This window comes from Phacochoerus africanus, chromosome 3 (genome assembly GCF_016906955.1).
Source record: "Phacochoerus africanus isolate WHEZ1 chromosome 3, ROS_Pafr_v1, whole genome shotgun sequence".
NCBI classification, from domain to species: Eukaryota; Metazoa; Chordata; class Mammalia; order Artiodactyla; family Suidae; genus Phacochoerus; species Phacochoerus africanus.
Genome location: NC_062546.1, coordinates 198516528 through 198540814, shown reverse-complemented (window position 1 = coordinate 198540814; position 24287 = coordinate 198516528). Strand labels below are relative to the sequence as shown.

Here is a 24287-nt window from a genome sequence, read left to right as displayed (position 1 = left end):
TCCTATCTCCAGCTCTGGCAAAGTTCTTCCAGAAGGAGACCCAGGTGTAGGACGGCCAAGGCCCAGCAGGGCAGTGAGGTGGCTGGCTCTGCTGGGTTCTCTCATCCTTAAATCCCAAGTAGACCAAGTGTCTCTCTCCCCACTCTCTTTTCCCCTCGTCCCCTGATTCCATTCCCTAGGCTTCTCAGCTGAGGGGTGGTGATGTGTACTGGTCATGATTTGGGGCTCTAATATCAGGCGATTTTTTTTTTTTTTTTGGCCTTTAGGGCCACGCCCCTGGCATATGGAGGTTTCCAGGCTAGGGGTCCAATTGGAGCTACAGCTGCCGGCCTACACCACAGCCACAGCCACAACAACGCCGTGTCTGCCACCACAGCTCATGGCAACGCTGGATCCTTTAGCCACTGATGGAGGCCAGGGATGGAACCCACATCCTCCTGGATACTAGAAGGTTCCTTTCCTGCTGCGCCACAATGAGAAATCCTATCTGGCGATTTTGATGCAAGTCCTGCCTCGGCTACTTCCTGACTCTGTGACTTTCCGCAGTCTCCCTCACAGGAAGCCTTGGTTTCCCCAACTGTAAAATGGAAGGATAATAGTAGCAACTACTTCTTCTTCTTCTTTTTTTTTTTTGTCTTTTTGCCTTTTCTGGGGCCGCTCCCGCAGCATATGGGTTTCCAGGCTAGGAGTCTAATTGGAGCTGTAGCCACCCGCCTACGCCAGAACCACAGCCATGTGAGATCTGAGCCACATCTGCGACCTACACCGCAGCTCACAGCCACGCCAGATCCTTAACCCACTGAGCAAGGCCAGGGATCGAACCCGCAACCTCATGGCTCCCAGTCGGATTTGTTAACCACCACGCCACGACGGGAACTCCTAGCATCTACTTCTTACGTATTATGAGGATTCAAGGAGATACAATGCCCATTATCAGAACAGGGCCTGGTACAGTGCGGGCCCTGATGGCAACGAGGCTGGTGGTGATTCTGATGGAAACGATGACGATGATGGTAATTGAGGAAGTGATGGGATGATGTCATCATTGTAATGATGGTGGGGGGGGTGACAATGGTGGGTGGAGATATGGATGGTGAATTTGGAGAAAATGATGGTGGCCATGGAGACGCTGATGGCGACGATGGCCTTGGTTGGGAGGGTGATGCTCACGTGACGCTGATGGTGATGAGGGGTGATGATGATTTTAATGCAAATGAACATGACGGCGATGAGGATGGCCAATCTGGAGAAAATGGGGGTGACAACAGAGAAGGGAATAACGGTACGGATGCTGATGGCAATGAGATGGATGGTGAAATGGTGTTGGTGGCGGCGACACGGGGATGATGAGAAGGATGGGGTGATGCAGTTCCTGGCCCCCATGAAGGGAGATGAGGCAGAGGGAGAGAGGGGGTATGCAACAGAGGGGTGCTGAGCAGTGACCTTGCACCTGTCCTGCCCAGCGGGGCCCAGCCACAGTTAGCTCACCTCTCCCCAGCCAGCCTGGGAGGGGGCAGAGGCCTTGCTTCTCTCCAGCCTGACTCTGACTGGGCACTGGTCTGGGTTCTAATCTGGTCCTGGCTTCTTGGTCCCACCCAGGCCTCTGGGGAGCGCCCACAGGTCAGATGGACAGGGCAAGCCCCAGCGCTCCTGCCCCAAGGGTATTGCCAGCGGGTGACCTTGGTGTCCAGAGTGGCAGCCATGGCGTTGTGCGTGGGCCTTGGGCAGGGGACCTAGGGCTGTGGCCCTCCTCTCTCGGCTCTGCAGAGTGCTGGGTTGGCTGTGGAACTCTGACGGGTTTTGCAGGAGTGGACAGTTGTGTGGCTTTGAGGGTCAGTTTGACATGGTGCTTCTGAGGCTGGTGTGAGACCACTTCAAACCCAATTCCACCACTGACAAGCTGGGCTGGGGGGGGTTGTTCTTGGCTGTTTCTTAATCTCTGAGCCTCAGCTTTATCACTGTCCTGACACATGAGATAATAATTATATCTACTTAGTAGTAGTTATTTTTGTAACAATCCTATGAGTTGGGAGCTCGGCTAAATGCCTGGCATCTAGGAGGCACTGGGGAGATGTGGCATTTGTTGGCTCTGATGGGCCATACAGAGCTGGCTGGGGCCAGACCCTGGGCGCTCCTGGGCTGGGCCAGGGGTCAGCCTGCAGACTCCTGCCTCTGGACCTCCTGGCAGGCGGACTGGGCTGGTAGTCTGGGCTCAGATGCCCTCCCCCGCCCTCCCTGTCGCTTCCCTGTGCCAGGAGGCTGGCCCTCAGCTGCCCCCACCTCCCAGCCTCCCCCTGTGCCCTCTCCACAGGCTGGTGAGGGCTCTGACGTGTGAAATATAAAGGGATTTTAATTACCTCTCAGCAAAACAGCAATTAGAGAGAATCACAGCACAACAGCCGTCCCCTCCCCCACTCCCTCCCCCTGCCAGGTCTGCCTTCTCCCCTCCTTCTCCAGCCCCCACTCAAGCTCTGAGGCTGGATGGAGCAGGAAGTCCTCCAGTTCGGCGCAGGCCCCCTGTGCTCCAGGGCCAGGGTCAGGGAGCCAAAGGACAGGAGGTGGTCTGCATTGGGGGTGGGGCAGGGGTGCAAAGGGTCGCTTGGGTGGGAGCTCCCTATATGTCTACACCTTGGAGGTAGCCGGTACCCACTTCTTTGGGGTCTGTGTGGGTCCCTCCAGGACTATGCATCCACTGCGTGTGCCTAGGCATACACCCATCCCTGTGTGGTGTGTGTGTGTGTGTGTGTGTGTGTGTGTGTGCGCGGCTAGCACATGTGAACACTCGTGTGTGCATGCAAGCGTGTCAGCAACCTGGGGCAGTGCAACCCTCAGGATGAGCCTGCCACGCTGGGAAAGCAGCACAGTTTCCAGCAGGCTTTTAAAATAATTGCCTGTGACCCTGAGCTGTAGCTCTCTATCCTCTGCCCACCGGCTGCCCCCGCCCCCCCGCCCCCACTGCCAGGGGTCACTTCTGCAGAGCCTGGGGGCACCTGTGCTGCATTTGGGGAGGGGGCCAGGGAGGGCAGGGCGGGGTGTCCCCACAGGTGGCCTGAGGCTGGGGGCGGTGGGTGGTGGGTGGCTGATTGAAGCGGTAATTGCAGGCAGCAGGCCCTCGCTAATGCAGGTTATGATTAAGCCCCATTACCGAGGGAGGCAGCTCGAGCATGGGGGTGGGGGCGGAGAGGGGGGAGGCCAGCCGCATGGGGGCCTGCGCTGGGGACGGGCTGACAGTCTTTCTCATGGGGAGGAGGGAGCAGGCTGCGGCCACAGACACCTCCCCCTCCAGAGCTAGAGCCTGCCTGGCTGAGCCCGGGGAGAGCCAGAGCCTACAGAGGAAGAGGCACCACCCCAAACACACAAGCAACACCCTAAACACACATGTTTAGACCCTGGGCAAAGGTCTAAACATTCCACTGGGTTCTCGAAGGGGCTCATGGGCAGCAACTTCCTGGCCATTCATCCTGGGGTTCCTGGGGCTCCGTCAGGGCCCCTCTGGTAACCTTAAGCCTCCCAGCCTCTGTGCCTGAGAATATCGTGTCATTGGACTGCAGACGCCAGAAGGGCTGTGATTGGACTGCTGACATCAGGGACCCCAGTCCCACCCCATCTCATTGGGTGCCGTAAGTGCCAGTCAGGCCCCGGCCACGCCCACTGGGATGAGGCTAGGGCAGGCGAGAGCCCACCCGTCCCCTGCAGTGTGCGGCCTGAAGTCTGGCTTGGCTTCCCCTTCTTTCGCAGAGGCCCAAAGAGCTTATCCAACCTCCCCAAGAAAGCAGTAAGGGCTGGGTCAGACTTGGTGTTGACCTTGTAGCCCGCCCTGGCTTCTCACTGGCTGTGTGACTCTGTGAAGATCACCTAACCTCTCAGGGCCTCAGTTGCCTCCTCTGTAAAATGGTGATGCTAGCAACACCTACTCCTAGAATTGTTGTGAGGATTAAAGGAGATAACTTCACACGTAAAGCCCAGGACTTGGCCCAGAGGTCCGCGGCTAGTATTCACTCTAACCCGGCCTTTGCTCATTCGCCTGTCTTCTGTAGGAGGCAGAACTCTAAGATGCCCCCCAAAGTTCTTGGGTCCCTGGGGTACACACATACTTCTCCCGTTACTCAACCAAACATAAATCTAGGTCCTACTGGAGCTGCCATTATGGCTCAGTGGGTTAAGAGCCCAATGTAGTGTCTGTGAGATGAAGGTTCGATCCCTGGCCTCCCTCAGCAGGTTAAGGATCTGGCATTGCCACAAGCTATGGCATAGATCACAGATGCAGTTTGGACCCTGTGTTGCTGTGGCTGTGGCTGTGGCTGTGGCTGCAGCTCCAGTTTGACCCCTAGCCCGGGAACTTCCATATGCCCTTTTAGATGAGGGCCTAAAAAAAGAAAAACAAATCTAGGTACTATTACGAAGGGATTTTGAAGATGTAATTAGGATTCCAAATCAGTTGACCCAAAGATAGGGGATTATCAGACCTAATTACTTGGGCTCTTTCAAAACTGTTCCTCTGGTTGGATGGATGAAGGAAGTCAGATTTGAAGCATGACAAGAAGTCAGTGTAGGGGAGATTTTGTAGGGGAGATTTTTTTCACTGATGACTTAGAAGTTGGAGGGGCCCCAGGCAAGGGGTGCAGTGTCCTCTAGAAGCTGAGAGCAGTGCCTGGTTGATAGCCAGCAAAGAAGGGACACCTTGATTCTCCAACTGCGGCCACAACAATGAGCTTGGAAGAGGAGCCTGAGCGCCCAGGAGCACCCAGTCCCAGTGCACCAGGACCTCAGCCCAGTGAGGCCCTGAGCAGAGAATCCAGCCATGCTGAGCCTGGGCATCCGACCTACAGAAATGAAGACAGCGGAGTTCCCGTTGTGGCTCCGCTGGTTAAGTACCTGACTAGGACCGATGAGGATATGAGTTCAATTCCTGGCCTCACTCACTAAGTTAAGGATCTGGTGATGCTGCAAGCTGCAGCGTAGATCGCAGATGTGACTCTGATCTGGCGTTGCTGTGGCTGTGGCGTAGGCCGGCAGCTGCAGCTGGGATTCGAACATCCAGCCCAGGAACTTCCATATGCTGCAGGTACAGGCCCTAAAAAAGAAAAGAAAAGAGAAACAAAACAAAGACAATACTTTCCTGCTGTTTTAAGTTGCTGCACTTGTGGTAATTTGTTACACAGCAATAGAAAACTGGTTACCAGGGGCTCCTGCTGTGGTGCAGTGGAAATGAACCTGACTAGTATCTATGAGGACTCAGGTTCAATCCCTGGCCTCGCTCAGTGAATTCAGCATCCCTTGTTGCTGTGGCTGTGGTGTAGGCTGGCAGCAGCAGTTCCTGAGTGGACCCCCTGGCCTGGGAACTTCCATATGCCACAGGTGCAGCCCTAAAATAAAAAGAAAGAAAGAAAGGAAGGAAGAGGAAGGAAGGAAGGAAGGAAGGAAGGAAGGAAGGAAGGAAGAGAAGGAGAGTTCCCATTGTGGCGCAGTGGTTAACGAATCCACTAAGAACCATGAGGTTGCAGGTTTGATCCCTGGCCTTTCTCAGTGGGTTAAGGATCCGGCGTTGCTGTGAGCTGTGGTATAGGTCGCAGACGTGGCTCAGATCCCTCATTGCTGTGGCTCTGGTGTAGACCGGTGGCTACAGCTTTGATTCAACCCCCAGCCTGGGAACCTCCATATGCCGTGGTAGTGGCCCAAGAAATGGCAGAAAGAGAGAAAGAGAGAGAGAGAAAGAAAGAAAGAAAGAAAGAAAGAAAGAAAGAAAGAAAGAAAGAAAGAAAGAAAGAAAGAAAGAAAGAAAGAAAGAAAGAAAGAAAGAAAGAAAGGAAGAAAAGAGAAGCAGTAGCCAGCTTTGTAGTTCTGGCAGCAGTCTCTAGGACATGCTGCTAGGAGGGAGCTTGGTGCCAGGCTAAGGGCATCTCCAGGTGTGGCTGGCACTCTTGGGTGGGTGGATGTGCGTCCGCTGCTGGTACCTCTCTGAAGCCAGAGCCCCTATCTCAGGCAATAAGGGGCGGGCCAGAGAGGAGGGCAGACACCTGGCAGCCAGGCTTCCTTTTGGGGGCAGCCTGGGGCTGGGGACCCTGCATTCTGCTGCCTGTCCTCAAATCTGACATATCACTGCATCCAGAGGATGTCTGTGGGAGCCCTCGCCACACACCCCCCCAGCCCTCAACCCGGGGTGGGTGTGCCTTCGGCAGAGGTGGGCACGGATGTTCGCTGCGAGCAGAGGCGTTGGATGGGAGCGCCGATTCCGGGCTCTTATCCTCTGCCCCACTATTCCTCATCAAGGGCAACACCCCCTTCCCGAGCACACAGCCTGGGGGAGCCCTACTCAGGGTCAGGGCCCTGTGCCCAGCCCCACCCCCAAAGTCCCTCCGAGGCCCTCTGTCTTCTCCCCTCTGCAGCCCTGGGAAATGAGTGGCCTCGGCTTTAATTAGCTAACGACCCCCTTCAGCTCCAATCACTTGACATGATGAGGCAGTGCTGGGGGAGGGGACCTCAGCCCTGTGACCCCGTGAAGCAAGGAGCAGGCCCCCCTCCTTGCCATCACAGGCAAGGGGCCGTGGTGAGGCCAATGGGGAGATGTGTCCCAAGCTCTGGGGTCCACCTTCCTACGTCCCAACCCCACAGCCCTGTGGCCTCATTGGCATCCTGCAGCAGGAGCTAAGCCACCTCTTGTGGCCTGTCCATCAAACGGTGAGTTCATGGGGACTGTCAGACCTCAGCCCCTACACTTCCTCTGCCCCCCCATGGTCACCACCCAACTTTGGTTCTGTCAATCTGACCCACAGCCCCAACAGCCTGTGGCCAAGGCCTTGCCACTCAGGCTGGGCAGGAAGGACGGGGAGTTGAGAAGATCTGGGATCCCAGCAGAGCTGAGGAAAGGGACTGTGAAAATGCCGAGTCCGTGAAAATGCCAAGATAACCTCAGGTGGGGACAAAGGTGGCACAGGATGTGCCCAGGGCTTGAGGAGACTGGACACCACAGACTGGGAGACCCAGGAAGGGCCCTATGGACAGAAGGCCAGGGCCCAGCTGCTGGCCCTGAGATTCCTCCCCGGGTCTCTGGGCAAAGGCAGCCTTGGCACCTGCCTGGCCCTGGCTTCAGAGCCCCCAACACAGTTCCTGGGCTGAGATCCCAGCCTGGTCCCTGGCTCCGTGCTGCCTTTCCTTGGGTTCCGAGTGCCCTGCCTGTCCACCCTGCAGAGCTGTCCTTTCATCTCCCAGCTCAGCCTGTACCTGTCCCCAAGATCCTGGATATAGCAGTCCTGGGTTCAAATCTCAGCTTCGGTGCATGCTTGAGAGCTAGGTGAATGGGCAACTTTCCTTCTCTGGCCTCAGTTTCCTCCATGTCACCTGGGGCCACTGACAGGGCCCCCCTCGTGGGGTTACAGGGAGACTCAGTGCAGTGGAGCAGGCGGAGAGCTTGGACAGAGCGTGTACTTAGGACCTGCTCCATACATGTTACTGTGGGGGCTCCACCACGCTGTGGGGGGCCTTCCAGATTGGGGGGCAGGGGGAAGTGTCTGCTTTGCTCAGCCCAGGCCGTGTACCTGCTCCAGGCTGGCTACACAGGGCATGTTGTCCTGGCAAGGAGAGGTCCTCGGGCAGCCTTCCTGGGGTGGGGGGCTGCCTGCCCCTGAGAACTACGAGGGGATCCGGGAAGCTTGAGACAAACCTAGCGGGGGACAGGAGGGCTGAGGACAAGGTGTCTGAGTGGAAGGGACGCTGGAACAAAGGCCCCACGGTAGGGGTACAATCTCCTGAGAAGGCAGGACATTTGGGGGAGCCTGAGCAAGGAGGCTGGAAAGAGAGCTGGAGCCAGACGGCAGATCCTCAGACGTCACGCGGAGGGGGGCAGAGGAGGTGGGGTGGGAAATGGCAGGCCACCACGGTGGCCGTGCTGGACGGGGCAGGGGCAGGAGATGCCCTTCCTCCAGGAGAGAAGGGAGACCTGAGGGCCAGAACTGAGAAGGGAAGGGATGGGACAGAGCGGAGGAAGACGGAAGACTTTCCAAAGCCAGAAGCCGGGACTTGGTCCCCAAGGAAGGAAGGAGGAGAAAAGTTAAAGATGGCCTGGGTTTGGAATGCAGGGCCTCTCCGGAGCCAGTGGGTACTGGTGGGACCCGGGGCCAGAGGGCAGAATTGGGAGGCCGGGCCACCACCTGAGTGTGGTCAGGACACCATGCGTCCCTCAGCTGGGGATGGGGACTTCTGTGTGGGTGATGCTGGTGTAGGCGGTGGGTATGGGGCACTAAATCACCCATCTCCTGGTATCTCATTTATTTAAAAAAATTAAAAAAAAAAAGGAAGGAAAGAAAATAAAGGGCAATGTTGGCATATGGCCCTGGACGCTCATGCTGAAGTGGTCACAGGGCTTTGATTGACTTGGCTGAGGGCTGGGTGGGGACGTGTGTGAAGGAGGCTTCCGCCCTTCCACGTGCTCGTGTGGGTTGAGTCTTTTAAAACAATAATATGTGGAGTTCCCGTCGTGGCACAGTGGAAACGAATCTGACTAGGAACCAAGAGTTTGCAGGATCGATCCCTGGCCTTGCTCAGCGGGTTAAGGATCCAGCGTTGCCATGAGCTGTGGTCTGGTTGCAGTCGAGGCTCAGATGCCGCATTGCTGGGCCTGTGGTGTAGGCCAGCAATTACAGCTCTGATACCACCACTAGCCTGGGAACCTCCATATGCCGCGCGTGCGGCCCTAAAAAGACAAAAAATAAATAAATAAAACAAGAGTATATTTATATACATTTCTTCTTTTATTTAAAAATTTTTTTTGCTTTTTATTTTGTTTTGTTTTTACGGCCACACCTGTGGCATAGGGAAGTTTCCAGGCTAGGGATCTAATCAGAGCTGCAGCTGCTGGCCTATACCACAGCCACAGCAACTCCAGATCTAAGCTGCGTCTGCCATGTACGCTGTGGCTAGAGGCAACACCAGATCCTTTAACCCACTGAGCAAGGCCAGGGACTGAACCCGCATCCTCATGGCTACTAGTCGGATTCTTAACCCGCTAAGCCACAACGGGAACTCCCAGAGTATATTTATATACATTTCTTGTGTGAAATAAAAACAACTGCTCTAGAGGTTGGTGGGTGACCCTAGAAAAGTCTGTGGGATGGAAGCCTACTACAGGGTGGGAGATGGCGGGGGGAGACTAGCCCCCTCTTGTTATCTGTTGGGCCCCAGAGCCAAGGACAGATGTGTGTAGGGCCTGAGAGCACCGGGCAGTTTTGTAGATGGGGGCCCTGAGCCTGATGGGAGGCCTGGCCCTGGGAGACACTTCACACAGGCTGTTCCATGAGCCAACCACAGCTGTGGGAGAACACTCTATGTCTGTCACATATGTCATCTGTGCCGGGCTCTGGGCTGCACAGCTGAGTAAGATGCATCAAGTGAGGGAGGCCAGCCCCCCACCCCATGGAGGTAGCACAGGACTGGAAGAGAGAAGCTGGCATCCCAGGAAGGATGGGTGGCAACTGGCCAATGGAACAGAGAGATGCTGGGAAAAGGATGTTCCAGGCAGACAGAACAGCAAGTGCTAAGGCTCTGAGGTGAGCAAGGGCCAGCCAAGATCTGGGAAATGAAAATAGAGCAGGGTGACCAGGGGAAGAGGGGCAGGGGGTGGGGAGACAGAGAGACAGAGAAGAGCAAAGAAGGGCAGGAAGCGGCACTGCCTCAGGGGCCAGGTTAGGTGTGAGTTCCAGCCAAGGGGTGGGGGCACTGGGAGCTGGAGGCCAGTCGAGGGCTGGGCTGGGGTAGCTATCCAGGCTCGGGTGGGCATAGCAAGGTGTTGGGTCCTAGCAGAGGGGTTCATCTGAGTGTCTACACTGGGAACACTCTTTTTTACTTTTGTTTTTTTGTCTTTTAGGGCCAAAACCACGACACGTGAACGTTCCCAGGCTAGGGGTCGAATTGAAGCCGGAGCCGTAGCCGCCAGCCTATGCCATAGCCACAGCCACAGAAACGCAGGATCTGAGCCATGTCTGCGACCTAAACCACAGCTCACAGCAATGCCGGATCCTTAACCCATTGAATGATACCAGGGATCAAACTTTTGCCCTCATGGATGCTAGTCAGATTCGTTCCCGCTGAGCCATGACAGGAAATCCTGGGGACACTCTTGAGCCCAGCCTAGTGAGGGACAGGAAGTTTGGGGAGGAGATGGGCCAGGCCAAGCAGCCCAAGGCCTGTCCTCCAGGCCCAGAAGTCTGAAAGCAAGCAGAGGACAAGGTCTCTTGCCCCTTGCCTGGGCAGGAGCAGACCCCACTGGGAACTCAGGCAGGACTGCCAGGCTCCCCCTCACCGTAGCTGGTGACAGCAACTGAGTGGAGGGAAGACACAAGTTGGGTGGCAGGGTGTATGGATTCCTGGGGGCCCCCCAGGGTTGTGGTGAGCACCCAGCTTTCCACCAGGAGTCTGAGTCAGCACAGTGGGGGCTGCCCCGTGGCCCTGGCCTTTCCCCGCCTCCTCCCTGAGAACCTGGCCACTTGGGAGAGTCATTTCATTTCTCAAATTAAAAATCCATTTTGTGCTGTGAATAATAGATGGAATGAGCCCTGGGAGGCCTGGCGGAGGACAGGAAGCTGATTGGGGGGATGTTTTGGACGGCAGGGACCATCCCGCAGCACTGTGGGGGAAGGGCGTGGGCCAGTTGGGTGGGATGGAGGCAGGAGGCATCTCCCAGAGCAGAGGCAGGGCTGAGGGGTTCAGGCTGGAGCAGGGAGAAAGGCCCGGTCTGTTCCCACACGTGTAGGCCACAGGGGTGCAGAAATGGACCGGATCATGAAGCAGCTAGCACCTCCCTTAGGGGAAGCTGAATGGCTGTGTGTCACTAGCGTGCAGACCACCAAGCCCAAGGAGTTGGACTGCTCTGCACCCCTTCTCTGGAATCCAGACCCCGTGATGTCCCCTCCCACAGAGGGGGCCTGGGATCTGGGACAGGTAGAGGCAGAGGGTCCCCTCACCTCTGGCCCTTGCACCGTCCCTTCTTCTCTCCAACCAGCTCTGATCAATGCGCCCCCCCCCCCCCGCCCCCCCTGCCACTAGACGTCTAGGACTTGGCTGTGACCTGTCATTCTCCTGCTCCTCAGTCAGGGGGTCATGTTGACAATGGGAGGGGGGACACTGGGAGCTTCACAGAGGGGGCAAGGAAGCTGGAGGCCAGGGGCTTGGTGTCCTCCACTCACCCCACTCAGCTTCCTTTCTGAGATGGGACAGAAGAGCACAGGAGGCAGGGCCTGGTTGGTCCCTATTGGTGGGCTACAGGGGAAATTAGGACTGGGGGTCCTGGGCCCCGTGTCCAGTTAGCTCCCATTGGCTCTGGTTACTGGGTTCGGGCCCGGGGGAACTTCTGGGGCTGGGGACAGGGGTGAGGTGTGTGTGGGAGGAGAGCAGACAGGGCGGCCCGGGCTGGCAGGCACTTGGGAGGCAGATGAACAGATCAATGGCAGCCGAGAGTCTGGGGGAGGGCTGGCCAGGGTGGGGGCGGGGGGGGTGGTCCTCCAGCTGACCTGGGAGGGAGGGGGATGGAGGAGGAGCTGAGGGCCGGGGTCCCCCACCCCCAGAGGCGGGAGCAGCAGAATCCCAGGGGAAGCATGGTTGCCTTTGTGCCTTTCTGTCGGAGGAGAGTCGGCTCCCTGAGACAATATCCATTTTTATATTTCTTGGAAATTTCATGGCATTCATTTCAGGGAAAATAAAAGCTGTCATTGCTGGAGAAATGATACCAATCAGGGCCTGAAAAGGCTGGAAAATTATCCTCCTGGAGACAAAACGTTGAGGGAAAAATGCAGATTAAAAGCACAAAGAGCCGCTTGGCCATGGCCCTGCCCTCCCCTCCCCCTCTGTGGAATCACCACATTGCACATAATGCCACCTCCCCAGGTGGAGTTAATTGGACCCAAGAAGAACTCATGGGACAAAGGAGGACCCTGAGGTGGCCAGAGATGGAGGCAGAGCGTACACAGAGCAGTGGCTTAGAGGTGGACAGGTGGACAGACAAGGGACAGGCAGGATGAGGGCAGAGGTGGGCACCGGGTCAGGGCCAGTAGCTGGGCTGATGAGCATCCCCAGGGAGAGGCCAGGGTGTTGGGTCCTTTCGTCCCTGCCTTGTTGTGGTTTTTACCAGAGGGGGCTCCACAGGGCAGTCCTGGGCCATCTCTGACATTGTTGAGGCCAGTCCTACAAGCTGCAACCATCAGGCCTGGCAGTGCTGGTGCTTGGGGGGGAGGGGGGAATCCCCCACTAGGGATGCTGGAGGGAGAGGGGGTGGGTAGGGCTGGGCAGAGAGATCAGAGACTCCAGAAACGGCATCATTCATCCAAGAAGCCCCAAGGTCCCTGGGCCCCACGTGGGCCAGGCCCTGTGGGTACAGTGGTGAGGGAGCCTGACAGACGCAGGCCCTGTGTCCAGGGGCTGGGAGCCATGGCAGGGAGGCTCCACATTCAAAAAGTGAGTTGAGGAGTTCCTGTCGTGGCACAGTGGTTAACAAATCTGACTAGGAACCATGAGGTTCGATCCCTGGCCTTGCTCAGTGGGTTAAGGATCCCATGGTGTTGCCATGAGCTGTGGTGTAGGTCACAGATGTGGCTCAGATCTGACCTTGCTGTGTCTGTGGTGTAGGCCAATGGCTACAGCTCCTATTTGATCCATACCCTGGGAACTTCTATATGCTGTGGATGTGGCCCTAAAAAGGCAAAAAAAAAAAAAAAGACACGGAGTTGCTGCAAGCTGTGGTGTAGGTCACAGATGTGGCAGCTTGGATGCCGAGGTGTTTTGACCCCTTGTCCCGGAACTCCCATAAGCTGGGGTTCGTCTCTAAAAAAAAAAAAGAAGCAAGTTGACGCAGAAGAAGGGAGTAGGTGGGTTCATTCACAGTCCCCACTACCTGGCCTGTCCTCCCACCAGCCCCAAAACCAGGCTCCTGAGGCCCAAGGGCCTGTTCGAGCACTGGGGCTGCTGGTCGGAGGGGACAGGCTGCCTCCCTCTGTGGCTCCTGCAGGGTGGGCTCTTTCATGGCTCTGCAGCCCTTTTCTCCCTCCGTGGGACACGGGTTAGGGGCGGGTAGTCCCTCCACGACTGCCAACCAATACCCCCGGCCTGGGGCAGGGGAGTGCGGGGCATGGGCAGGCGCTAAAGGCAGGCCCAGGACACCCCCTGATTGTAGCGGCTCTGCTCCAGGCTCCTGGCCAGGCGGTCCAGGCCCTAGTTCAGTGCCCTTGACAGCCTTTCCGAGAGTCCTCCTGGGCGGTGCTCCAGTCCTGTGGGCTGGGCTGGGCTGGCCCAGTAGCCTCCCCACCTTCAGCCTGAGCCGCTTTCGGCATCCCTGAGTGGGGGCATCGGATCGGAGGGGACCCCTTCTCGGGAGTACGCGGAGCCCTCACTCCCTCAGGAACGTGGCTGAGCCTGGAATCCCTGAGCCCAGAGCCTGTGCTGGACCCCCAGGATTGTGTTCCCACAGCCTGTGTCCCTGTCCCCGAGCTGCCACGGAGCTGACAGGTAGCGGGATGGAGGCAGGAAGAAGGGGGGGGCGCGGGGGGCGGGCGGAGGAGGGTGGAGCCGCCGGCGCGCCCCCTCCCTCGGGGCCGGCGGGCGGCGCAGCGCGGCGCGGCAGCAGAGGAGGCGGCCGGCGCACAGAGAGAGCGGCCGCCCGCCCGGGTCCGCCCCGGCTCCCGCCTCGGCTCGGGCTCGATTCGCTGTTTCCGCTCGGCCCGGGTGCGCACCTGCCGGGTAAGTGGCACCCGAGCCCGCTGCCGCCGCCACCATCATCAGCCACCTCTGCCGCCGCCACCGCCGCTCGGAGCCTCCAGGCTTTGTCTGCGTCCTCGCAGCTCTGGCTCCGGCTGCTGCTGCGACGCCTGGGCTTGGTTCTCGGGCTGCGCGCATTGCCCGGCGCGGCGCGGAAGGCTCGGCGCCCAGGGCTCCGGGCGCGCGAGGTCAGGTCTATCCGCACCGGGGGTGAAACTTCCTCCAAGTTTGGGTTCTGGGGAGAACCTGTTGAAGCCGGGAGTGTCCCGGGGTGAGGACGGGGGCGGGCCCGGTTCAGGATTCTTTAGGGCCGTCGGGGTTTCTTCGGGGTTTCTCCAGGATCGTGGGGGGGAAGGCGCGCTGGCGCAGGCCGCTTGGGAAAGGGGCTGGTAGGCGTTCAGGCCACTGAATAGAGAAGACGGGTCTGGTGGTGGCTCTGCGGACATCCGCGAGGACAAAGTTTGGTTCTTTAGCCGCTTTCTTGATCGTCTAGTTCCAGTGCAGAAAGCCAAAGGCGGCTTCAGGGTCCGGGTAGAAGCGGCGTGGACCACACCTCCTTTCTGCAGCCTCCACTTGCCCCCTCCCCCCATCCAGCCTTGGCTGGAACGGGTCCCAGACAAGAAATACAAAGAGAAGAGAAACAGCTTTTCATTGGAGGCCTACTATGTGCCAGGCCCCGAGCTGCCCGGTGCCTCTCTGATTTATTTCCGAGGCTTCCCAAACCTGCAGCAAGCATATGTGTGCGCGGAGACCGGGAGGTTAAAACACGCCACCGTGCCTGCGGGAGGTAGCGGCCACTCCGAGCCTCCCACTTCCCTCCTTCTCCGAGTGGCGCAGACAGGCCAGGCTCCAGGCCCAGTCGCTGGTTCTCCGGGTGGCCTCCACTCTTTGGACCTAGGCCTATGCCCTTTCTCGTCGTGCTTGTGGGGTCCTGTCGGACCGCAGTACCTCTCTGAGCCTTTGTCTACTTTTCCTGCACCTGCAGCCCGGAGGCCATGCGGAGGCCCGCTAGGAGCCGGGTGGCCCGGATCTTCTCTTAGGGGAGGTAGCCAAGAGCTGCGCGGCTGGGCCGAAGGCGCCATGGAGACCCCGTATTCGATGACAGCACACTACGACGAGTTCCAGGAGGTCAAGTACGTGAGCCGGTGTGGTGCGGGGGGCACGCGGGGGACTTCACTGCCCCCTGGCTTTCCTCTGGGGGCGGCGCGCAGCGCCACCGGGACCCGTGCCGGGCTGCCGCGCTGGAACCGACGCGAAGTGTGCCTGCTGTCGGGGCTGGTGTTCGCCGCGGGCCTCTGTGCCATCCTGGCCGCCATGCTGGCGCTCAAGTACCTGGGCCCGGGAGCGGCGGGAGGCGCCACCTGCTCTGAGGGCTGCCCGGAGCGCAAGGCTTTCGCGCGCGCCGCCCGCTTCTTGGCCGCCAACTTGGACGCCAGCATAGACCCGTGCCAGGACTTCTATTCCTTCGCGTGCGGTGGCTGGCTGCGGCGCCACGCCATCCCGGACGACAAGCTCACCTACGGCACCATTGCGGCCATCGGCGAGCAGAACGAGGAGCGTCTGCGGCGCCTGCTGGCGCGGCCCGGGGGTGGGCCGGGTGGCGCGGCCCAGCGCAAGGTGCGCGCCTTCTTCCGCTCCTGCCTGGATATGCGGGAAATTGAACGGCTCGGCCCGCGGCCCATGCTCGAGGTCATCGAGGACTGCGGGGGCTGGGACCTGGGTGGCGCGGCGGCGCGCCCGGGGGCGGCGGCGCGCTGGGACCTCAACCGGCTGCTGTATAAGGCTCAGGGTGTGTACAGCGCCGCGGCGCTCTTCTCGCTAACGGTCAGCCTGGACGACAGGAACTCCTCGCGCTACGTCATCCGCGTGAGTGCCCCCCACCCCCACGCAGGCACCCCGCCAGCGGCCGGGAACCCGGGGCGCCTCGGCCTGGCACGCAGGCCTCGCTGGAGCCCCGTGCGCCCAGGGAGACCGGTGCAGAAGGGAGGGGGAGAGGAGTGGAGGGGAGCGCACACCGGCAGAGCGCGGGAGGAGGGCGCAAGTAATTTCCCTCGAGTAATTGTGGTGTTTAGCGGAGCCGTGGGAGCCGCAATTTCCCAGCCCTCTGGCAGGCGGAGAGAGCGCAGAGGGAGGGGTGTACTGATGGGCTCCGGGGATGAGCCTGCCAGGCTGGGGCGGGCTGGCATGCCTGAGGGCCGAGGAGGTGGGCGCAGCTGTCAGTGCAGCCCGAGAGTGCCCCGCACAGGTGGCTTGGAAAGTGAAGGCCTACAGGAAGAAAAATGGGGCTCCCCTCCGCAGTCCCCAGGCTAGGCTGATCAGGTGTGAGGGCTGAGACCAGCTTCTCCGGATGGATGGAGGGAGGGAATACTGGCTTTGTGCTCCTGGAGTTTGTGACAGTGGATGTCTGGCATGTCCTCTTTGTGGGCTTTTGGATGGGAATTCAGTCTGTTTGCAGGAACTGGGAATGTTGACCTCTGACCTCCATCTCCCCCCCCCCCAGATTGACCAGGATGGGCTCACCCTGCCAGAGAGGACCTTATACTTAGCTCAGGATGAGGAGAGCGAGAAGGTGTGGGAGCATGGGCTGGGCTTCAGGGAAGGCCTGGGGTTTGGGGCACCATGGACCAGGGCCTGGCACTGGCCCCCCCATCCTTGCCGTGCCCTCTCCTGGTGCAGATCCTGGCAGCGTACCGGGTGTTCATGGAGCGCCTGCTCAGCCTACTGGGCGCCGAGGCTGTGGAGCAGAAGGCCCAGGAGATCCTGCAGCTGGAGCAGCAGCTGGCCAACGTGAGCTGGGCGACTGCTGTGTGCTGGGGTGGGAACCATTGGGCAGGGCTGGGTCAACTCTGCCCTCCATGCCCAGATCACAGTGTCAGAGTACGATGACCTCCGTCGAGACGTTAGCTCCATGTACAACAAGGTGACCCTGGGGCAGCTGCAGAAGATCACCCCCCATGTGAGTGCAAGCCCAGCCCCGGACGCCTGGCTCATCCCCTCCCCCAAGGGCAGGCAAGGCCTTCCAAGGCCATGGACTCCTGCGTCCTCTTGTGGCCTCTCCCTGGCCCCCTCCCTGTCTCCTGGGGTCCCTGCCACACCCAGCCCCACTGCCCCACCCATGGCCCCACAGCTGCGGTGGAAGTGGCTGCTGGACCAGATCTTCCAGGAGGACTTCTCCGAGGATGAGGAGCTGGTGCTGCTGGCCACGGACTACATGCAGCAGGTGTCCCAGCTCATCCGCTCCACACCCCGCAGGTAAGGCTGCCAGTCACCCACCTGCCCCCCACCTGCTCCCAGGCCCTTCCCCTGCACCCAGACCTCACTGCCTGGTGAGCTTTCGGTGCCTGCCGCCGCCTCTGTCCAGTGTCCATCCTGGGAAGGCAGGCGAGGAGCACTGGCAACGGGGTCCAGATCCCTAGGGTCAGCCCTGGCTGTCCCAGTTGTGCTGTGGGGCCCTGGGGAGGGCTGGAAGCTTCCTGAGCTGCGGTGCCCTCTCCTGGGGGTGGTGAGGCTTGAGGGACTCTGACGTCAGAAGGCGAAATCATGGCCGCCGCTCTGCTCCCCCTGGGGCCACCTTGAGGAAGGCCTCCCTGGTCTCTGCCCCGCCTGGGAAGGAGCCGAGGAGGCCTCCGAAGGCCAGCCCTGAGGCAGGCAGTCACGCCCAGTGCCCACTCTCCCGCCCCGTGGCAGGTCAGAAAACCATGCTGCTGGCTCCTGCCCCATCAGCATCAGGGGCTCTGCTCGGTGGCCCGAGGTGTGTCCTGCCATGTGTGGGCCCAGCCCTGTTCCCTGACTGGGGCCGGGAGCACCTGGACTGACCCTGAGTCCTGCTCCGTCCAAGGCCAGGCTGGGGGTGGGGGTGGCGGTGGGGCACCCACGCCCGGGAGCCTGTGGGGACACCCAGCTGCTTCACCCGGCCCTCAGGATCCTGCACAACTACCTGGTGTGGCGTGTGGTGGTGGTGCTGAGCGAGCACTTGTCACCGCCGTTCCGAGAGGCGCTGCACGAGCTGGCACGCGAGATGGAGGGCAGCGACAAGCCGCAGGAGCTGGCCCGTGTCTGCCTGGGCCAGGCCAACCGTCACTTTGGCATGGCACTCGGTGCTCTCTTTGTGCATGAGCACTTCTCAGCGGCCAGCAAGGCCAAGGTCAGGCTGCCCTGGTGGGGCTGTGGATACTGAGCCGGGTGTGAAGGGAGCATGGGGAGCCCCGCATTCCCCCCCCCCCTCTCCCCGCAGCCTGGGGCACTGGGCTTGGCCAAGGGCTCAGCCCTCTCCGACCCTCCAGGCTACTCTTCACCAGGCCGCCTCCCCCAGGAAGCCCACCTGGTTGTCAGTTGCACAAGGCCCTCTCTGCCAAACTCCCGCCTGCCCTTCTCTGCCCTTCTTCTCAGTAGGATGGCCTCAGGAATGCTTGTGATCACTACCGGAGCAGTTCGTCCCCTTCTGGGCTGAACTTTTCATCAGGGTTCAGGGCCTGAATCCCTCCCTCCAGGGTCTCCCCCTTGGGGCCGAGCCTCAAGTCCCGGGCTTAGGAAGTGCTGCTGAAGGATGAGGGGGCACCACCCGTGTCAAGGGCTAGGGGCCCAGAGAGAAGGCCTGAGTTGACCCTTGATCCCTGACCTCTGACCCTGAAGGTCCAACAGCTGGTAGAAGACATCAAGTACATCTTGGGTCAGCGCCTGGAGGAGCTGGACTGGATGGATGCGGAGACCAAGGCAGCTGCTCGGGCCAAGGTGGGACCCTGTCCCCCTGTGTGGGTTCCCCACATGTATGGAGCGTCTACTGTGCACCAAGAGCTGGGATGACCGCAGAGACAGAGAGGTGTCTTGTGGAACTGGCATCACCCAGCCTGCTGTCACCTCTGCTGGAGTCCCGACCCTGGGCTGGCCCTGGAGCTTTCTCCCTCGGGCTGGGGGGCCTACCTCCTGAGGCCCTGGCCCACTCGCCACCCTCTCACCTGCAGCTCCAGTACATGATGGTGATGGTGGGGTACCCGGACTTCCTGCTCAAACCAGAGGCTGTGGACAAGGAGTATGAGGTGGGCCTGCCCTCTGCCCCTGTCCTGCCCAGCCTGGCCGGCCAGACTTCTCCAGGCCCCTGGCCAAGACCCCCTTGGAGACCAAACACCATTGCAGAGAAGGAGCCACAGCCCCACCACTGATGGACCCTGCGAGGGCATGGGGCCTGCTGGGGTCTGGCCCTGCCCCTGGCCTGTCACTGAGCGCTGTCCATCCCCCCCATGCAGTTTGAGGTCCATGAGAAAACCTACTTTAAGAACATTTTGAACAGCATTCGCTTCAGCATCCAGCTCTCGGTCAAGAAGATCCGGCGGGAGGTGGACAAGTCCACGTGGGTGCCAGGCCTGGGGTCGGGGAGTCAGGGGTGCCGTGGGGAGAGGGCTCCTTACAAACACCAGGAAGCTGGTGGCACGGAACCCCCCACAGATGTGCTGGTGTGTGTGTGTTGGGGGGAGAACCAGACCTGCACAGGGTGTGGGTGGGGGCTGTCGGGGTGGGCTCAGCCTGGGGGAGGCCCAGGACATGGCTGTAGACTGGGACACCAGGGCATCTTTTAGGCCAGGAGGTGGGAGGGTAGGGAAGGGAGTGGGGTTCCCCCAGCTGACCTGGCCTCCCTCCGCAGGTGGCTGCTCCCTCCGCAAGCACTCAATGCCTACTACCTACCCAACAAGAACCAGATGGGTAAGGGGGTGTGTGTGTGGACAGGGGGCGGGGCCTGGGGGCAGGGGTGGGGCGGGGCCTCCCCCTGACCTTGCCCTCCCTGTAGTGTTCCCCGCTGGGATTCTGCAGCCTACCCTGTATGACCCTGACTTTCCGCAGTGAGTACAGAACTTTGTCTGCGGGTGGGTGGGGACTGCCCCACCCCCGGCTGCACACAGCAGTCATGACCGCTGCCACCCAGGGTCCCAGAATCTCACTTCATCATTGGTCATTTAGGAAAACATGGAGGTTTTAGTTTTCAGTTTTTTAAATGTCCTGTGTTCCCTTTGTCTGGTTTGAGGCTCTTTCGGGATGTCTCAAAAGTGGAACAATCCTTGGAGTTCCCATTGTGGCTCAGCGGGAATGAACCCGACTAGTATCCATGAGGTTTCGGGTTCGATCCCTGGCCTCGCTCAGTGGGTTAAGGGTCCGGCGTTGCCGTGAGCTGTGGTGTAGGTCGCAGGCGCGTCTCAGATCTGGCATGGCTGCGGCTGTGGTATAGGCTGGCAGCTGCAGCTCCGATTGGACCCCTAGCCTGGGAACCTCCATATGCTGTGGGTGTGTCGCTAAAAAGACAAAAAGAAAAGAGAAAAAAGGAAAAAAAGTGGAACAATCCTGGTGGTGAGGAAAAAGGCCAAATCCCACGTGGGTGCCTCAGTTTCCCTCCTGTCTCCCCCAGCCCTGTCCCCCGCCGCACCCCAGGTGTGTTAGATGTTATTTCCTGAAAGGCAGCTGTGCAGGTTTCATTGGCCCTTTTTATAAACCCCACGAGGAAGCTAAGGCACAAGTGTCCTGGGACCCTGCAGACAACAGCCTCCCTGGGCTACCTTGTGGCCTGGCCAGGGTCTCCTGAGGCCTGGATGGCAGCTTGGTGGGGCTCTCAGTAGGCGAGGCTGGGACCTGACGCTGCTGCCCGGGGCCCAGGTCTCTGAATTACGGCGGCATTGGCACCATCATTGGGCACGAGCTGACCCACGGCTACGATGACTGGGGTGAGGCCTGCGGGCAGCCTGGGGGTGCAGAGGACAGGTGGTGGGGGGTCGGTGGCGGGGGGCGGGGGGCGGGGGGCGGCGAGGGCTGTCTGAGGCCCTGTGGCTCCTCTGCACCTGTTGGCTGGGACTTGGTGCCAGCCAGGCTCTTGGGTGAAGACGGGTCTCAGCTTGGCTGCCCGCTGCCCACAGGGGGCCAGTACGACCGCTCGGGCAACCTGCTGCACTGGTGGACGGAGGCCTCCTACAGCCGCTTCCTGCGCAAGGCCGAATGCATCGTCCACCTGTACGACAACTTCACCGTCTACAACCAGCGGGTGAGACCCCCTCACTGCACCAACCCCCATTGTCCCCAGGCCTGGCCGGCGCAGACGAGGAGCATGCACACCCCCTTGCACGCCCTTGTGCCCGAAACCAATCCCGTGCCCTGCCCACCCTCCAGGGTCTGCGTGCTGCGCCCTCGGGCGCATGAATGAGCTCACATGGACTCACCCGCATGTGGGGCCCAAAGCAGGGGGGAGCCTGACCCCAACCTCCTGGGAAAGGGAAGGAGGGACAGGGCCCGGGGCCAGGCCAGGGAGGCCAGGCCTGAAGGAGGCCAGAGGGCCTCGGGACGCTCCTAGCCTCTTCCCTTCTTGCCAGGTGAACGGGAAGCACACACTCGGAGAGAACATCGCCGACATGGGCGGCCTCAAGCTCGCCTACTACGTGAGCCGCCCCGCCTGGCCCTCCATCCCCGCAGTGGGGCGGTGCGGGGGGGCAGGCAGTGAGGACTGGGCCAGAGACCTCGGAACCCTCCCTCCTCATCCTTTGAGCTCTGGTCATGGAGAGGAGGTGCTGTGCTGGGCTCAGGGTCCCCTGGAAGAGGGACTCCTAGGGCCTGCCTTCCGGGAGAGCAAGGAAGGCTGCCTGGAGGGGGTGGCACCTGCCTGGGGTTAGCCTTCTGGAGACAGAGGAAGGCAGGGATCCGGGAGCTCAGCATGGTGGGTGGTGTGCGGAGCTGGGGCGGATGAGGGGCTGACTGGGTGCTGGGTATCTGGTGGCCCTGTCCCGGGTACTGCAGCGCCATGCTCTGTACCCCCAGGCCTATCAGAAGTGGGTACGTGAGCACGGCCCTGAGCACCCCCTGCACCGACTCAAGTACACGCACAACCAGCTCTTCTTCATTGCCTTTGCCCAGGTGTGCCCGGTGGGGGCTGGTAGGGATGGTGAGGGGCACAGCTTCCAGTCTGTCTCCCATCAGCCACCCTTCAGAGGACCCCTGGGGTCTGAGGGGGGATTAAGGCCCAGTGTGCAGAGCGGGTGGATTGCAGGGCTTGGTCAGTGGACACTTGGCCTCATCTCCCCCCTCCCCCCTCCCCACGGATCCGGGCCCAGAACTGGTGCATCAAGCGGCGGTCACAGTCCATCTACCTGCAGGTGCTGACCGACAAGCATGCACCTGAGCACTACAGGTACACCTGCCTGCTTGCCTGGCCTCGCCCCCTCCGGATGTCTGGGTGGGAGTGGGTGGGAAGGGACAGCAGGGATGGGAAGGGACAGCAGGGGGTGGTGGCCGCTCGGATCCACACTTTGTGGGTCTCTCTCCTACCCCAGGGTGCTGGGCAGCGTGTCCCAGTTCGAGGAGTTTGGCCGGGCCTTCCATTGCCCCAGGGACTCACCCATGAACCCTGCCCACAAGTGCTCTGTGTGGTGAGCCTGGCCGCCCACCAGCACGCCCCCTCCGCCCTGCACGATCACCTCCTGCCAGCTGCCGGGGCAGGCATGGACCCGGCTCTGGCCCACGTGGGGCGCCACCCGCCTTCCCAGCCCCTCCAGGACCCAGTACCCCCCCAACACACACACTACCCCTCACTTCAGGAGGAGCCCAGAGCAGGGATGAGGTTGGGCTCCAGGAGGGCACGGGGGAGAGACGCTGAAGCCCCCAGCCTGGATTGCAGGGAGCCAGACCCCTGGCCAGGCTGGATTGTACAGACCCCACTTTCGCTGTGTTCTTGCTGCTAAGTCTGGTGAATAAAGCTGCTCTGCTGTCGCCTCGGCCTCTTCAGGGGTCCCCAGAGCAGGTGGGGCTGGATGAACACCCTGGGGGAAGGCTCCAGCCCTTGGCAGAACAGGATCCTGGAGAAGACCGTCTTGTCCCCCCGCCACCCCGGTGGCCTCCGCTGGGCCACCTCTGTCCCATGCCCGCCAGCTCCTCTGTCTTCCCCCCCCAACCACCCCCTCCGCACGCCCTCACAAGTCTCGCCCAGGTTCCTTCGGGATTCTGAGGGTGTCCCTTGCTTGGCCTCACGGGGCCAAAACACTGAGCCCAGGGACCTACATCCTCGCATGACACTGGGACTTGTCCTCAATGTCCAGAAGGGTGCCCCCCCCACCCCTGCAGGAGTTTTTGAGTGTCCCCTAGCAAATCATCAAGCCTGGGCCCGGCCTTAGTTCAGCTTCTTGGAGAAGGAGGACCCGTGATGCAGGACGCATGACGTTAGGCGTCCCCTCCAGCCTGGAGCTGCGAGCTCCTGGGAAGAGAGAAGGGAAGGAATGCTCGGGGCCTAGTGGGGCTCCAGGTGTGGCCCATGGCGGGAGGGGAGGAGGACGGGCTGCTGTGTCTTGGACGATCTGGCAGGTGAGGGAGGAGCCCTCTGGGGGTCCCAGGCGTCTGCAGCATGGCACTGCCCGCTCTTCGTCCTCCTGGCTGTTGCTCATACTTCAGGGGTGGCCTAGAGAAGTCAGCCCCTCCCTGAGCACTGCTCGGTGTGGCCCAGCCCCTGTCCCACTGCAGGGGTGACCCTCATGCCAGTCCTGCTCCTATCGTTATGCTCAGACAGTGTCTGCTTCTCAGCCTCGAGTGATGCTTAAAAAGTCCCTGTGATCTCCGAGTTCCCATCGTGGCTCAGCCATAATGATCCAACTATTATCCTTGAGGTTTCAGGTTCCATCCCTGGCCTCACCCAGTGGGTTTAGGATCTGGCGTGGACACGAGCTGTGGTGTAGGTCGCAGACGTGGCTCGGATCCCACATGGCTGTGGCTGTGGCTCTGGTGTAGGCTGGTGGCTACAGCTCCAATTTGACCCCCCAGCCTCCAGACCAGAGGCTGAGCCCCGAGCCCCCCGGGGCTGCCCCTCGGCCACCCTGCAGCAGGACAGGACAGGGCAGCCGGCAGCTTTCAGAGTCCAGCTTCCTCCCCTGTCTCCACCGCCTATGTGGAGCTTGGACTCGAATTAGTAGGGCTGAGTGGGACCTTAGCAGTCGTGTCCCCCAGCCTCCCATGCGGCACATGGGGAGAGGATGCAGAGGAGGGGTCAGTGTTTACTGATATGAGTTGTGCCACCTGCCACCCCTGAGAATCCATTTTGGTTTCAATGGTGTTTCGCCTTCCTGCTCCCCGTGTGAGGGCCAGAGGACTCCTCTGTCACCGCCTCAGCCTGCAGGGGTCCCGGGGGGCCTTCTGGAGAAACGGAGGCACTTTCTGCTTTGGAACCAAGGCGTCTCTGAGGTCTGTCACTGCGCAGCCGTTGCGTGCATGAGACAATGCCAGGGAGCATTTTATAGAAACACGCAGTCCTCGGAGTACGTTATTTAAAATTCCTTCCTGTCATTACTGAAGGTCTGGGGGCACCATGAAGCTCCGCCCACCTCCCCAAAGAAGTCTTTGCTCTATAGCCCCTTTTCCCCATGGAGACCATGAATCTGTCAGCTCGCGGCTGAGCAAATTGACCTCGGCAGCCTGTACTTCACGTCCCGAAGGAGCAGGGCGCTGTCCCCTGCAGCAGTCTCAGTGTCACCAGCATCTCTTGGAAAACCGCCAGGGGTGGGGACTCCCTCGTCCCAAGGCCTCCTCCCACGTGGAAA

General features: G+C 60.4%; 1 protein-coding gene across 1 annotated transcript; it reads left to right on the top strand.

Moving 5' to 3' along the window:
* The first annotated feature begins 14729 nt into the window (after window positions 1–14729).
* On the top strand, window positions 14730–22447 carry ECEL1 (endothelin converting enzyme like 1). The gene is made up of 17 exons (XM_047770507.1): window positions 14730–15603; window positions 16238–16306; window positions 16414–16524; window positions 16601–16693; window positions 16865–16989; window positions 17659–17881; window positions 18370–18468; window positions 18699–18773; window positions 18981–19084; window positions 19376–19434; window positions 19520–19571; window positions 20377–20444; window positions 20634–20758; window positions 21084–21149; window positions 21526–21621; window positions 21819–21895; window positions 22038–22447. Exons 1-17 carry the CDS (start codon window positions 14818–14820, stop codon window positions 22135–22137), a joined length of 2328 nt encoding a protein of 775 aa, XP_047626463.1. The 5' UTR covers window positions 14730–14817; the 3' UTR covers window positions 22138–22447.
* Window positions 22448–24287: the final 1840 nt, after the last annotated feature.

Excerpts from the sequence above, each read along its gene's own strand:
- ECEL1 (XM_047770507.1), top strand. The coding sequence starts at position 14,818 with ATGGAGACCCCGTATTCGATGACAGCACACTACGACGAGTTCCAGGAG. Across the intron at positions 20,445-20,633 it reads CCACGGCTACGATGACTGGG|GGGGCCAGTACGACCGCTCG; the intron begins GTGAGGCCTGCG and ends CGCTGCCCACAG. Across the intron at positions 21,150-21,525 it reads GCCTCAAGCTCGCCTACTAC|GCCTATCAGAAGTGGGTACG; the intron begins GTGAGCCGCCCC and ends CTGTACCCCCAG.